We start from the raw sequence: 15,551 nt of genomic DNA, 5'->3' as shown, positions 1-15,551 counted from the left end.
AACAAGATATACGTTTCTGCTGGATACCAGGACACAAAGGGATAAAAGGAAATGAAGAAGCAGATAGAATTGCAAAATCAACCAATAACCTTCAAGAACAATATTTCACAGTCCCACATAATGACTACAAGCCAATCATTAAAAATCGCTGTCTAACTCAATGGCAAGAACTCTGGCAAAAACAAACATGGAATAAATTATATGAAATAAAACCAAAAGTGGAGCACTGGAAAACGACCATAAGGAAATCAAGGAGAGAAGAAGTAGTTCTGACCAGATTGCGGATAGGCCATACGCATTTAACAAATGGTTATCTATTACGTGCAGAAGAACCCCCAAGATGCCAAGTATGCAATACTATCCAAACAGTTAAACATATACTTATAGAATGTCCAACATATGAAAATGATCGACACCGAATTTTTTCATCATTATATAAAGGAAACCAAAACATCACCCTTGAAAATCTAATAGGTGACAAAGAACACGTGTCAGATATTTTTAGTTTCATACAAACAATCAACATATACCATCTGCTGTAAATAATAGTATAATACCGCAGAAACAGTTAACCTTTCACATTCAAACAAGATTTATATAAAGAGAACATTGTATAATCAATGAACTGGCGCACTATGATCTCCGTTGTCGATGCGCCAATAAACACCAAAACAACAACAACAACATCAACATTTATTTATTATTATTATTATTTTTTTGGCTGGTGCAGCATAAGCCATAGGCTTCCTTGCACTATGTGGCCATTGCTAATCCTAATCTTAACATTCTGTGCCCATTTAAAATAAAATTGATATTACGAAATCAAATAAAATATAATAATTTTATCGGTATAACAAAATATATCCACGCATTCCATTTTATGAAAGTAAAAATCAAATGTGGTCAAATGTAGTATCAGAAGGTTTCTGATTCCTGGTTTACAGTATTCAATTAGTGTTTCTCCTTCCTTATTTTCATTCAGTTAACCATGCTTGTCGATTTTAACAGACAATTTCATGCAGTAATTCAGTTATAGTAGTATAAATATGTTTTAACTAAAATGGCTGCATTGTACATGACTGGGTGTTTATTTAAAGTAGTCGAAGTGCAGTAAGGATTTTTTGTCTGAGACAAAAGTACTAGCCTATAGAATCAGTAATGAGTAAATTGACTAAATATCATTTTCTGTTGTCATGACATTGAGTTGAAAAAGCAAAAGTTTTAAATGTTGGGGGAAATAAAGTTAAGGTGATATGAGAAATAGAGAGCCAATAAGAGAAGTAGCTATTTATTTGTTGTCAGCTTTGTTGTCTGTTTTGGGAAATGGAAACAAAACAAATGTAAGTCATTAGAACAGAAATAATAACATCGTAAAGAATTTTATTTTCATTAATATAATTTTTCTATCACTTGTATAACATTTCTTTCATATATCCTCTGTAAATCAATAATGCATTATAATACAAGGTATATTTATAATAATTAAAGAAACTTAAAATAATGATTCTTTAATTCTTGTATTATCATTTGTATAATTTCTTTCTTTATTATTATTGTGTGTACAAAGGGTACTAGGAAAGTTTTGCAATACAGCTTTGTTTATTTAATTTTTTCAAAGTAATTTCCTCTACATTCAATACACCTCTCCATCCTCCGAAACCAATCTTTAAACCAATTCTGCCAAGTTTCACTAGGGAGTAAAGCACACTCGTTGTCCCAAGCCCGTAGAAGGTCCTCATCACTGGAAAACCGCCTCCCTTTTAGCTTCATTTTCACATGCGGGAACAGTGCAAAGTCGCAGGGAGCAAGGTCTGGACTGTAGGGAGGGTGCTCGAGAAGTTTCAGTCCTGTCGTGGTCAAATATTCGGTGCAGGCTTTGGCGTTGTGAGCTGAAGCATTATCGTGATGGAGGTACCAGGTGTCCATTCTTGACTTTGGCTGCAGGTTCTTCATAGATCGAATGACTTTAGGCAGGCATTGTTCAGTATACCACTTAGCTGTGACTGTCTTCTGCCTGTCCAAAACGACACTTTCCACAATTCCACTCGATTTGAAAAATGCAGCTATCATTTTCTTCTTCACAGATCGGGATTTTCTGACAATTACAGGTGTGTCGTCATCATCAAAGACCCAAACTTTGTTTTGAGCCTTGGTCGGCAGATCGTAATAGTACAGCCAAGTCTCGTCACCTGTCACGATGCTGTTCACATACCGAGATTGTCCCTTATCAAACTTTTTTAACATCTCCCGGCACCAAGTCACACTGCTCTTGTGTCATCTGCTCTTCAGTCAGTTGATGCGGCACCCAGAGAGAACAAAGTTTCTTCACGTGCAAATGATCTTGCAGAATCGAACGAATTGCTGGTGCATTTAGGCCCAAAGTATCCTCTATCTGTTGGTAGGTCACTCGCCTGTTTTCGTCAAGCATTTTCCTCACAGCAGTAACGTTTTCCTCCGTAACTGACATTCGTGGCCTTCCCGGCCTCTCCGAATCCTCCAGAGTGAAATTTCCCCTTTGGAATTCTCTATACCACCTGAATATCGTTGTACGATGTGGACAATCATCATCTAGTGCAAGAGTCATTTCTTCTAAGCACTGGTCTATGGTTAAACCACGCACAAAATTATACCGCAAAACTGTCCTTATCTCATTTCGTGACCACGATGCCATCGCAAGCACTTTACACTCTCACTACTAATGAATAACTGAGCCCATCGACTTGGCGCGGCGGCTACTATGCACGTATGAAGATGTCTCAACATGCAGCAACAAGCAGCTTCCTGTGATTCATTGTTGCATCATATTGCAAAACTTTCCTAGTATCCTTTGTATATATCTGTTGAAGATAACCCATTTTATATATCTTTTGGGAGTATTGAATATTTTAATGAATATGGTAAATGAACCAAAAAATAAACTAAAATAAATGTTATTAAAAGATAATATGCTGTACACTCTTTTATATTTTTGTAATAATTGTACATTAACTAAAGTAATGGAGATTTTTAAGTCTAGTGATCTTTTATAGTATAAGTTTTTTGTTATAACCCAAATAATGTATACTGCAAGTGTTATTCCTGTCCCATGATGCCTATGTTATTTGGATATGGCACTGTAGTTGTGGTTTCAGTCATATTCATTAGTTATTTATCTGTATCATAAACATATATCTGTGGCTTAATGCAAGAACAACCAATATCAATTTTTGATCAAAATGAGATAAGCTAAGAAATGAGAATTCTTAGCTAAGATAAGCTAAGAAATCTCACAGACATTTCACATTTCTGTGAGATGTTTTCACATCTCACAGAAATGTGAAATGTCAGAAATAACGACAATTGTATTTAGTATTATTAGTGTAGAGTGGCAAGTATAACAAAAAATAGTTGTGGTTTTAAAAGGATTGACAGTTTTGTATGGAATTTCAATCTCACATTCCCAGCAATTAAAGTTGTTGACATTGGTTGTTCTTGCATTAAGCCACAGATATATTTTTGAAAAAGATTAATTATCATTTATCAAAAATATTAATTATCATTAAGCCACAGATATATTTTTTGAAAAAGATTAATTATCATTTTTGTTGCTTTAATTTTTACTATTTTAAAGGATTAAACATCATCAGTGAATTCAACCTTGACAATATCACCTTGTTTAGTTCTAAAGATGATGCAATTGCCGATACAATTATTGATAAAGATGAATCAATGGAAGAAGGAGAAATGGATGATACAATCTGGTAAGAATTAAATGAAATATTTTCAATTTTATCCTTTTTCTCTTATTTCCAATTTAGTGATTGACATCAAGAAAAGAAGCTTAACTTCATATTATATTAAAAGTAATGCTCCATTTAGATGCAAAAGGAAAAAAATTATATGCAACTGACAGTTCACATTATGTGGTGTTGCTTTCTTTTATAGTGTACTATACTAATGAATAACTGACTCTGTTCTGTTCTACAGTTGTCTAATTGAATATAAATAGTACTGAAAATAATAGTATTTAATTATATTTACAATTATATACAGTAATAATTCTATACAATTATATAAGTGTATAGAAAATAAATAGTAATAAATAATATGTAGTTATTTTATAGTTTATAAATTGTAATTTAGTAGTATTTACAATTAAATCCTAATAGTTGGTGTTATAATGGCAAAGTTTCTGATTTAGTGAAAATTGTAATCTACAGTAGTTTAGCTAGGTCCACACTCTATATTTTATTTTGCAACATAGGCTATTCAATAATTTATCAAGACATTTTTTAAGTAGTGATTCACACAATTAGTACTTCGGTAATTTATAAAAAATTTTTTTGATTTCTATAATGTTTTGTAGAGTTATCCTTGAATATTTTATGACTATGATTAATATAAGAGCACTCAAAAATACCATGCACATTATTCAATTATGACTCAGACTAGAAATACTGTGTACGATTCCCATATGAGTCAGGGCCTATTTGCTGTGTATTTGAAGGACATTCTTGTAAGTGATCATGGTAGGTGTGACTGATGAATCATTTCTGTGTATTAGTTGGAAGGAATTGGGAACTAGGGAAATATTACTAAATGACTGTTCAAATAATTTGTAAACTAAACTAATATGTAACCGGAAAATTACTGGAGAAGTACTGCCTGTGCTCATTTACATGGGATATGTGTCATAGCAACATAAAAAAGGCATGTGTTTACACACTAATGCTAGGAGTGCAGTTCATAAATTTGATAAATTTGAGGTAGTGATTAAGTCAACATGTGCAAATACCATAGGAATATCAGGAACATGATTTCAGTCTGATATATTGGATGGAGAATTTGAATATGGCAAATACAAGGTGTACAGGTAGAAGATAGAGAGAGAAGACAGAAGGTGGGGTGGGGGTTATACGTTCTTTTGTACGGATTGAAGAAGAGCATATCTGATAGATAATTTTATTGAACTGGTATGTTGTAACATAAGAAAACAAACGAGAGTTACAGAGATCATGTGATTGTAACGAGTATAATTGAACATCTTTATATACAAATAGAACTTAATTTTCCCAGAGACTAACTGAAACTTGTAGAATCCAGAAATGCCTCACAGCTAGGCATTTCTGGATTTGCTGGACGATTACTGTACATCTCATCATATTAGAGATGCCACAAGAGAAAGAAATATTCTCAAGCTAGTGTAAGTGAAGATCCATCATACAGTAGACGCAATTTACTGGGGGTGCCTCTGTAGCCAGGCGGGAAGGAGCAGCAGTGCGTAGCACATGCTTCTTGATTAGACTGGGGTTCGAGCTCATCACCATCAAATACGGAGGATGCGGAAAGGTCAGGGAATGACCACCGCATATTCCCGGAGCAATATGACCCTTAGTTGCTAAGGGTCATATTGCTCTCTATTACTCATATTGCAACTATTACTCTCCTAAAAACCAAACAACAACAACAACAATTTACCAGGATTGAATTAAATGGGACACTTTCAGACTCCAAAGTAAAAAAAAAAAAAAAAAAAAAAATCGACCGTAAACCATAAAATTCAAGTAATAAATAGAAAGGTATAAACAGATGTTTGGCAAGTCGTAAGTAAGCTGAGGTTGTCACAGACATTCTCTCAGATAGGCAAGACAAGCTGTACTTGCTACTTGGGAGTCTAAAACGCTGATGGAACTGATATTCGGGTGACACTCAAGTCAAGTGGCCCCAATTTCGGCGAAGTACGGACGGTCTGATGACAGCCAAACCCTCTGCTTGCACCTTCACGATGGTGGAACTGTAATCCTGGGTATAACCTCCATGCACAAGTACATGGTGGGTGACCACCCAGGTGTGAACCAACATAAGCAGGGGTTGAGGTGTAGCGCCCACACCACATGGAGGAATGCCACCCCTCTATATTACCAGGCAGTACTAGGTGGTAGATGACTCTCATCAACTGGTGCAATACCACCACTTTGCTTATTGGAGGCTTGAAGTGGTGGAACCCAGGTTTAGTCTCTAGAGCTGGGTTCCAGTTAACCCTTCCCTATCTCTTCTATCATTCAGTATGATTGATGACTTTTGAGGTTATGATGAACATCGTGGCGAGATCCAATATTCCTTACATTTCGAGGGTACAGCTCTAAAATGGTGTTCCCAGGCTGGCCGCTAGTTAGTACACTGGACTGAACCTATTGGTAACTCTCTAGGAAGCTTCCGGATCAGCTAGTGTATAATCTTGCTACCTCTACTCTGCCAGATAGTGACTGGAGGGAGTCCGAGTAGTGTGTATGTGGGGGAGCATTGTCGAAGCCACGTTATGTCAAGGATCTGGGCATATTCTTACCATGTGTAACGCCATATCCAAAAATTTCATTACTTCATACAGCATTTCCCACCCTCCTTTTCTTACTGTTGAATACACCATGAATTGTCAAACTAATAGAGCAAGCTTATCTGCGAAAAGATCTAAACCTCCCAAGCACTTCCTAATTCATTTCACAAATATACGTGGTCCCAATTCTAATCTCAACGACGTCCATTTCCACTTGCAGTCTGCCAAACCCCATGTTCTTTTTCTGACAGAGTCTCAGTTATCGGTTGATTCATCTACTGCTCATCTCAGATGCCCAAATTATTCGATGTATGATTCCTTTCGCCTCAAAGGTGGTACTTGTGCATATGTCCGTTCTGATATTCCCTGTCAGAGACTTGGCAATTTGGAATCTCCTCTCTTTGATCTTCTCTGGCTTAAAATCTCTCTACCTCATTGGGTCAAATTCATCTATTGTCTCTACCGTTCTCCCAACTCCCCTAATCACTTGGAGCTCTTTGACTTCCTCTCTTTGCAACTTGACTTTCTCCAGTCCAACTTTCCTAACAGTGAGGTAATTTTCCTTGGTGATTTTAACATTAGCATTAATAGAGGCATTTGATGCAAGAAAGCAAGCTTATGCAGCATCAGCCAAAAAAAAAATAAAGTAAAATAAATAAATAAAAAATAACTACTTCCACTTCACCCCTCTGTTCGTTCGAAATACCTGTCCAGCTGAGCCTTAAACTTATTTAGGCTATCAACTTCCACGACAAGGGATGGAAATCTGTTCCACCTACCAACCACCTGCTGGCTAAAGGCAAATTTCCGCACATCTATCCTATATCTGTCTTTCCTCAATTTGAATTTATGCCCTATCAGGTGATTATTCTGAGCAAAAGGAAGAATCCCATCAGCATTGAGCCAAACCATTCAAGGCTTTGTTCAGATTACCTCGCTGGTGCCTAGTCTCCAGACACTGTAATTTGCAAAACTTAAGCCTTTCTTCGTAAGAGCACCCCTTTGTTCCATTCACTAATCTTGTTGCCCTTCTCTGTACTCATTCCAGCAGCTCTACATCCTTCTTGAAATGAGGCCTCCAGACCTGTATACAGTACTCTAGGTGTGGCCTGACCATTGCCTTATACAAGGGAATAATCACCTGCTTATCCCTGCTAGAAAAATTCCTCATTGACAATACACCATGAGCTACTCTTGCAGCCCGTCTGCACTGCTTTGAGAACTTCATATCTGCCTGCACAACCACCCCATCCCAGGTCCCTTTCATTCTCTACCACTGTCAGTGTAGTACCACAGAGTTGATATGTTGCTCTGGGGTTGCTGTTTCCTATATGTAGTACTTTACATTTGTCAATGTTAAACTTCATTTTCCACCTCTCAGCCCATCTGCTCAACCTTTCCAGATCCTGTTGCAGCAGCATAGTGTCAGTAGTGTCCTTGACAACCCTGCCATCCTTCGTATCATCTGCAAACTTGGACATTAAGCTTGATATACCATCATCAATATCATTTATAAATACAGAAAACAATAAAGGACCCAATACTGAACCCTGAGGGACTCCACTAATAACATTAGTCCACGATGAGCAGTGTCCATTGATTACCACTCTCTGTCTTCTCCCCCTCAACCACCCCTTTGTCCATAGCAGCAATTTGCCTCCAGTGCCACACTGCTCCAATTTGTGCAGCAGTCTTCCATGTGCAACAGTATCAAAAGCCTTTCTAAGATCCAAGTATATAATATCAAAGTTATTCCCTGCATCCAGTTCTTTTGTGACTGCATCATAGTATCCAATCAAATTGGTCAGGCAAGACTTCCCTTTTACAAAACCATGCTGTGTCCGATCTATAACTGAAGTCTTGTCTAGATGATCCTGCAGTGCTTCTTTAACCAGTGCCTCCATTAATTTTCCGGGAACAGAAGTTAAACTCACAGGTCTATAAACTCACATTCACAACTCCAGCTGGCTTCTGTTTTCTAGTCACACCGACCCAGCTGGTTGAGGTGCTGAGGCTTTTGCAGTTACTAATTACCTATCACAGATTATTCATTTACCTACAAGAATACTGGACAATCCTAATCATACAGCCAACAAGCTTGATCTTTTTCTCACAAACAACCCTTCTAAGTACACGGTCGAAGTGAGAAGTCCTTTAGGCACTTCAGATCAAAACTTGGTGATTGTCTCTTCTCCAATGGAGCCTTTATCTCATGGCTATTCCAAAACTTGTGTTGTTTGGCATTACAAGAATGCCAAATGAGATGACCTGCGAGATTTCTTTTCTTCTTTTCCTTGGTCGGATTACTGTTTCAAAACTTCTGATGTCAACGTTTGCTCAGATCGTGTCAGTGAAATTATTCTTGCAGGAATGGAATCCTTTATCCCATACTGCTCTTTAAAATCTCGTCCTTTATCTAAACCTTGGTTTTCCCATAAATGTGCTAAGGCTGTTCAAGAGAAGAATGTTGCATATCGTAATTGGCTTGTTTCTAATTCTTCAGTTTCATTTCTGCCTACACCAAAGCTCGCAACAATTGTAAAGCAGTTATTAATCAGTCCAAAGTAGAGTTTGAATAGGCTAAGAGTAGAAAACTTGCTTCTTGCCCTAGTGATAGCCGAGCATTCTGGTCTCTTGCCAAAGCTATTGGCCGCAACTTTTTCCCATCTCTGCTCACACCTGTGTCCAAACCAGATGGTCCTGTTGTCACTTCAGCCAAGGATAAAGCCAACCTGCAAGCATCCTATTTTTTTTTCCAACTCGTATATTAATGATCTTGGTAAACCACCTCCCACCATTCCCAGTATGTTCAATTCAATGTCTCCTGTGGTCTTTCGTCAAAAGGATGTGAAAGGATTTTGAACAATCTTGATCCTAAGAAAGCTCATGTGCTGATGGTATTTCTCCACTTGTTCACAAAACCTGGGCTCCTGAACTTACTCCTATTCTTTGCTGCCTTTTTTCGCTTTCTTATTCCAAAGGTGTTTTTCCTTCTGCTTGGAAATTTGCTCATATCCAGCCAGCCAGTTCCTAAAAAGAGTGACAAATACCTCCCATCCAATTATCATCCCATTGCAATTACTTCTACTCTTTCTAAAATAATGAAAGTAAGATTCCTGTCAGTGTCGATCCACTGGTGATATTCTGGCTTATGTTATCCATTAATGGACTAATTCAATGGAAAGGTTCGGTGAAACACAAGTAGTTGCTCTTGACATCTCAAAGGCTTTCGATCGTGTTTGGCATAAAGGTCTTCTAAACAAGCTTCCATCTTATTGTTTGCCAACTGTTTTTAGTAATTGGTTATCCAGTTTTCTCTCTGATCGCTCACTGAGAGTGATGGTAGATGGCTCTCTGTCTTCTAGCTTCTCCACTAATGCCGGTGTCCCCCAAGGTTCAATTCTTTCCCCCACTCTTTTCCTCTTTTAAATTAATGATCTTCTTCCATTGACTGGAAATTCTATCCATAGTTTTGCTGATTATAGCACATTGCATTCCACTTTACATTTTGTGAAACCTTGCCTGCTCAATCATCTTCAACTTCTAGAAAATCTGCTATGAATTCCTTAAATGCTGATCTTCAGGTAATTCTCCAGTGGGCCAAAGACAACCTTGCGATTTATACAGCTAGTCATTCTGTATAAATCGCAAATCTGCCCTGCCATGGAATATTGTTTCCACATCTGGGGTGGTGCCCCCAAAACCTCTCTCAGGCTTCTTGATTCCATTGAGAAAAGGGCAGTTAGGTTAATTAATGATTCATCATTAATTAACATTAATTAACAGTATGTCTTATAGACGTACTGTTTCTGATGCATGCCTTTTCTACAGATACTTCCATGGGCACTGTTCTTCTCAATTGGCTTCTATAATTCCCGCTTTCTCTTTCAAAACATTCCGAATACGTGCCGCCACCAGCCAACATCCATTTGCTGTCCAACTTCAAACTCACAGAACCAACTTTTCATCTTCTTCATTTATTCATTTTTTTCTGGAACAACCTTCCTTCATACGTATTTCCTGAAAATTACAGTCTGCAGAAGTTCAAGTCCAATGTCAATAAATATCTTCTTTCGTCTTCTCAACCTCCAGCCCAAGCACTGTACTAAGTACTACAGGTTCTAATACCTCTCGTGTTTGGGGTTTACATAAAAAAAAAAAAAAAAAAAGAAGAAGCGACAAGAAGCGGCGTTATAAGTCGTGATTGGGAGATGAATGTACTTATTATCCCTCAATGCCTGCTGTCTTCACACCCACCTCGCAGAAAAAAAAAAAAAAAAAAAAAAAAGAACAAATATTTAGTTTGTTTTAGCGCACTGTGTGGACTGTTGTGTTCCGCCGCGCCACAAAAAGACAAATTCTGTTTCGTTATTTATGTCAGGAGTGTAAATTTTTTTTATAGTAAATATTTTTTTTTTTTAGAAATTGTGAAAATGATATGTAAATGCAAAAGAGTTGTGCTTTCAATTGAACAAAAACTTGAATTGATTCAAAATTTTGAAAATGGTGCATCCATTAAATCTTTAATGAACCATTATAATTTTAGTGACCAAACCATAAGCGACATTGTAAAAAATAAAGGGAAAATATTAGATTTTGCGGGCATATCTGATAGCGGTAAAGGCATGATGACTATCAGAAAAACGGTGAAACAGTCTACACACAAGGACCTGAACAAAGCAATAATGGTCTTGTTGTTGGCTAAACCACAAGACCTGCTCAGCTAGGGCAAAATATTTTTTCGACGAATTAAAATTGTAGGTTGATTTTAACGTATTTTCTGGGTAGTTGACACGGCTAAACAGAGGCACGGAATTCGTCAGATTGCCATTCAAGATGAAAAACTAAGTAGTGATGCAATTGCTGGCCAGAATTTACCAGTGAGTTTCAAGAATTTATTGAAACCATTGAACTTGTGTCAGGGGAAAATTTACAATGACGTTGAAACAGGATTGTACTGGAAATGTTCTTCCGTCAAAAGCTTTGGCTTATGAAACCGGGGTAAAAGCTCCAGGGCATAAAATGCAAAAGCAAAGATTGACAGTTATTTGCTGTGCTAATGCTGCTGGGTCTTATTCTTTGAAACTCTGTGTAATTGGAATGGCAAAAAAACCACGGGCTTTCTCAAGTATTTCAATGTCAAATTTATTTGTTGATTTCTACAATAATAAGACAGCCTGGATAGACAGAGAGATATTTTCCAGTTGGTTTAAAACTAAATTAGTGCCTTCAGTGCACCAACATCTGGCCTCACTGGGCTAGCTACAGAAAGGTGTCCTACTGTTAGACAATGCACCAAGTCATCCTAATGAGGAAATCAGACGATGGAAATATTTTTGTCAAATATTTCCCCCCCCATGTGACAGCTTTAATATAACCTATGGATCAAAGTGTCATCCAACAAATGAAAGCAATTTATTGCAGAAATTTCTCTCTCTCAAGTTAGCAGAAGGAGGTGATTGTGATTTATTAACATATTTTGATAAAACTTAACTGTATTGGAAGCGATTTAAGAAGTTTCAGCATCATAGAAATTAATAAAAAGCATAACCGTAAACAGGTCTTTGTGTAAAATTTTAGTGGAAAACAATGGATTCCTAGGATTTGAAGAAAAACTACGAAGATCTGGTACCAGAAATGTTACAAAATTCGCAACAAATTTGGGGGGGGATATGCAGGAATGTCGATGAGCAATTCCAATTCGCTTAAATCTGACAAAGATATAGCTTGCCATGAAATACTAATGACAAATTTTACATCATGTAACAACTGCTACATCACCACTAAATAATGATGGTGAACCTGAAGAACAGTTGAGGCCCCTCTGTAGCTAGGTGGGAAGGAGCAGCAGTGCGTAGCACACACTTCTTGATTAGACCTGGGTTCGAGCCCGTCACCACCAAATACGGAGGATGCGGAAAGGTCAGGGAAGGACCACCGCATATCCCGGAGCAATATGGCCTTAGTTGCTAATGCTCCTAAAAACCAAACAACAACAACATATGTGTATTATGGGAAAACACAAAAAAGGCTGTATGTGTAAAAATTGTGATGTGATGCAAAATTTCAAGAATTATTTGTCTACTGTATTAGGAATCTTCAAATAAAGTCACCACTGGTAAGCAGTGATCACAGTGGATCAAAGGAGAATCTATTTAAAGAAATAACTATTCTCAAATGAACAGGGAAGGGTTTTTGTTTTCATGGGGGGATTAAAATGGTTTTTGACATCTTAAGTTCTTTTCAGTGGGAACAAATGGTAGCTAATAAATGTAAATGGGAAAAAAAAAAATCAGTTACTCTCTGGTTGAAACCAAATTTTCACATATTTGTACTGCAGGCATCCTTTTTAAGTTTATGGCCCCAAATGTGCATTGTCCCGGAAAGATTAAGGATACTTTAAATGCTTCACTCAGGTTTCCTTACAAGTATCTAGTTTTCAAGTGTTGCAAGTTTATTAAAGGAGGCAGCAAAGGAAGTAAGCGAACCCTTAGCCATAATTATGAGAGCTTCCTTGAACTCAGGGGAGGTACCCATGGACTGGAGATGTGCAAATGTGATCCCAATTCACAAAGGAGGATCAAAGGCTGACACAAGTAATTATAGACCTGTGAGTTTAACTTCTGTTCCCAGAAAATTAATGGAGGCACTGGTTAAAGAAGCACTATATTAATGAGTTATAGTTCAGACACAGCATGGTTTTGTTAAGGGGAAGTCTTGCCTGATCAATTTGATTGGATACTATGATGCAGTCACAAAAGAACTGGATGCAGGGAATAACTTTGATATTATATACTTGGATCTTAGAAAGGCTTTTGATACTGTTGCACATGGAAGACTGCTGCACAAATTGGAGCAGTGTGGCATTGGAGGCAAATTGCTGCTATGGATAAAGGGGTGGTTGAGGGGGAGAAGGCAGAGAGTGGTAATAAATGGACACTGCTTATCGTGGGCTCATGTTATTAGTGGAGTCCCTCAGGGTTCAGTGTTGGGTCCATTATTGTTTTCTATATTTATAAATAATATTGATGATGGTATCTCAAGCTTAATGTCCAAGTTTGCAGACGATACAAAGTTTGGCAGGGTTGTTAAGGACACTACTGACACTATGCTGCTGCAACAGGATCTGGAAAGGTTGAGCAGATGGGCTGAGAGGTGCAAATGAAGTTTAACATTGACAAATGTAAAGTACTACATATGGGAAACAGCAACCCCAGAGCAGCGTACCACCTCTGTGGTACTATACTGGTAGTGGTAGAGAATGAAAAGGACCTGGGGTTAATTGTGCAGGCAGATATGAAGTTCTCTAAGCAGTGCAGACAGGCTGCAAGAGTAGCTCATGGTGTCTTATCAATGATATACAGGAATTTTTCTGGCAGGGATAAGGAGGTGATTATTCCCTTGTATAAGGCAATGGTCAGGCCACACCTTGAGTACTGTATACAGATCTGGAGGCCTCATTTCAAGAAGGATGTAGAGCTGCTGGAACGAGTACAGAGAAGGGAAACAAGATTAGTGAATGGAACGAAGGGGTGCTCTTATGAAGAAAGGCTTAAATTTTGAAAATTACAGTGTCTGGAGACTAGGCATCAGCGAGGTGATCTGATAGAGGTGTATAAAGTCTTGAATGGTTTGAGCATGCTCAATGCTGATGGGATTCTTTGTCTTGCTCAGAATAATCACCTGAGAGGGCATAAATTCAAATTGAGGAATGACAGATGTAGGTTAGACGTGCAGAAATTTGTCTTTAGCCAGCAGGTGGTTGATTAGTGGAACAGACTTCCATCCCTTGTCGTGGAAGTTGATAGCCTAAATAAGTTTAAGGCTCAGCTGGACAGGTATTTCGAACGAATAGAGGGGTGAAGTGGAAGTGGTTATTTTTTATTTATTTATTTATTTTATTTTATTTTTTTTTTTTGGCTGAAAGCAAGCTTATGCAATAAGCTTGCTTTCTTACATGAAATGCCTCTACTAATGCTAAGTTGCAGAACTGAAGTCTTTAATCTGGTTGCTCTCTGCACTCAGTTATTCATTTATCATATTTCTGAAAATGAATCTTCCAGACTACTGTATGATACTCAAGACGCAGCCATTGTTTATGCAGTGGGATAACAACCCCTTTTCCTTATTGGCGGAATTCCTGTGTATAACTGACAGAACTCTACGAGCTTTCCCTAGCAGCCTGTCTTCATTGCTCACAAAACTTCAAGTTGGGCTGTACAGCTACCCCAAGTCTCATTCATTCATCATCTTGAGTGTGGCCTGATGGTATCTTATTCAAGAATTCAGAGATCATTGGCCATATGCAATACCTTGCATTTATCAATGTTAAATATGAATTGTCACTTCTCAGCCCATCTGCCTAATTTTTATAGGTCTTGTTGCAATAGTGCACCTTGATTCCTGTCATTAACCACCCTGCCAACCTTTGTGTCATCTGTAAACTTAGACCATAAGCTTGATATTTCTTCATCAGTATTGAAAATGGTAAGAGGCCGAGTACTGAACCCTGAGGAACTTCACATTGGTCCAAGTGGAGCACAGCAAGATCACCTGGATAGATATGGGATTATAAGGAAATCAAAGCATAGCTTTGTTAAAGGCGCATCACATCAGATTAATCTCATTAGCATCCATGAGGTAGTCAATAAAGAATTGGATGAAAGGAATAACTATGACATCATTTATTTAGATTTTAGTAAATATTTTGATACAGTCCTACATGAGTGATAATTGCATGAATTCAATTTAAGCAATGTGGCAGTAAAGGTATGTTATTACTAACAGCTCTACACTGTTTAGAAAACATTTCAAATCAAATTTTAGCAACCAAGTCCAATTAATGAACACCATGATTTTCCAGCAAGTTCAACTTCTTGAGGCCTAATTAGACAAATGATTGCCCCAATGATATTCACAAAAACAGAAAAGAAGTGATATAAATGTCATAATAAGTTGAAGCTCTTTCTGTTGGGAATGTATCTCAAACTGGAATGTATTGTGCTCTCATCAGAAAACCTGTTTATTAATAGGATTTCTAGTCAGTGTAAGGAAGATCATTAATATACAAGAAAAGAATGGAAGAAAGAATTGAACCTTGGGAACACCAGCATTAGTGGAGAAGTTAGATGAAGAGCCATCTTTCATTACCTGCAGAGAAAATTAGCATTAGCATTAGTAGAGGCATTTGATGCAAGAAAGCAAGCTTATGCAGCATCAGCCAAAAAAAAAAAAAAAA

The 15,551-nt window shown here is 37.5% G+C and overlaps 1 protein-coding gene across 1 annotated transcript in view; it reads left to right on the top strand.

The window, feature by feature from the left end:
- The window catches only part of Hpr1 (THO complex 1-like protein Hpr1), a 384,568-nt gene that overhangs the window by 133,449 nt on the left and 235,568 nt on the right, over positions 1 to 15,551 (top strand). The window contains exon 8 of the mRNA XM_090373371.1: positions 3,611 to 3,740. Coding sequence (XP_090229497.1) covers positions 3,611 to 3,740 — 130 coding nt within the window. The remainder of the gene's footprint in view (positions 1 to 3,610; positions 3,741 to 15,551) is intronic.

Source organism: Mastigoproctus giganteus, chromosome 5 (genome assembly GCF_048544385.1).
Source record: "Mastigoproctus giganteus isolate SK-2022 chromosome 5, ASM4854438v1, whole genome shotgun sequence".
Taxonomy (NCBI): Eukaryota; Metazoa; Arthropoda; class Arachnida; order Uropygi; family Thelyphonidae; genus Mastigoproctus; species Mastigoproctus giganteus.
Note: the sequence above shows the minus strand (reverse complement) of the source record. Positions and strands in the feature narration are given on the sequence as shown.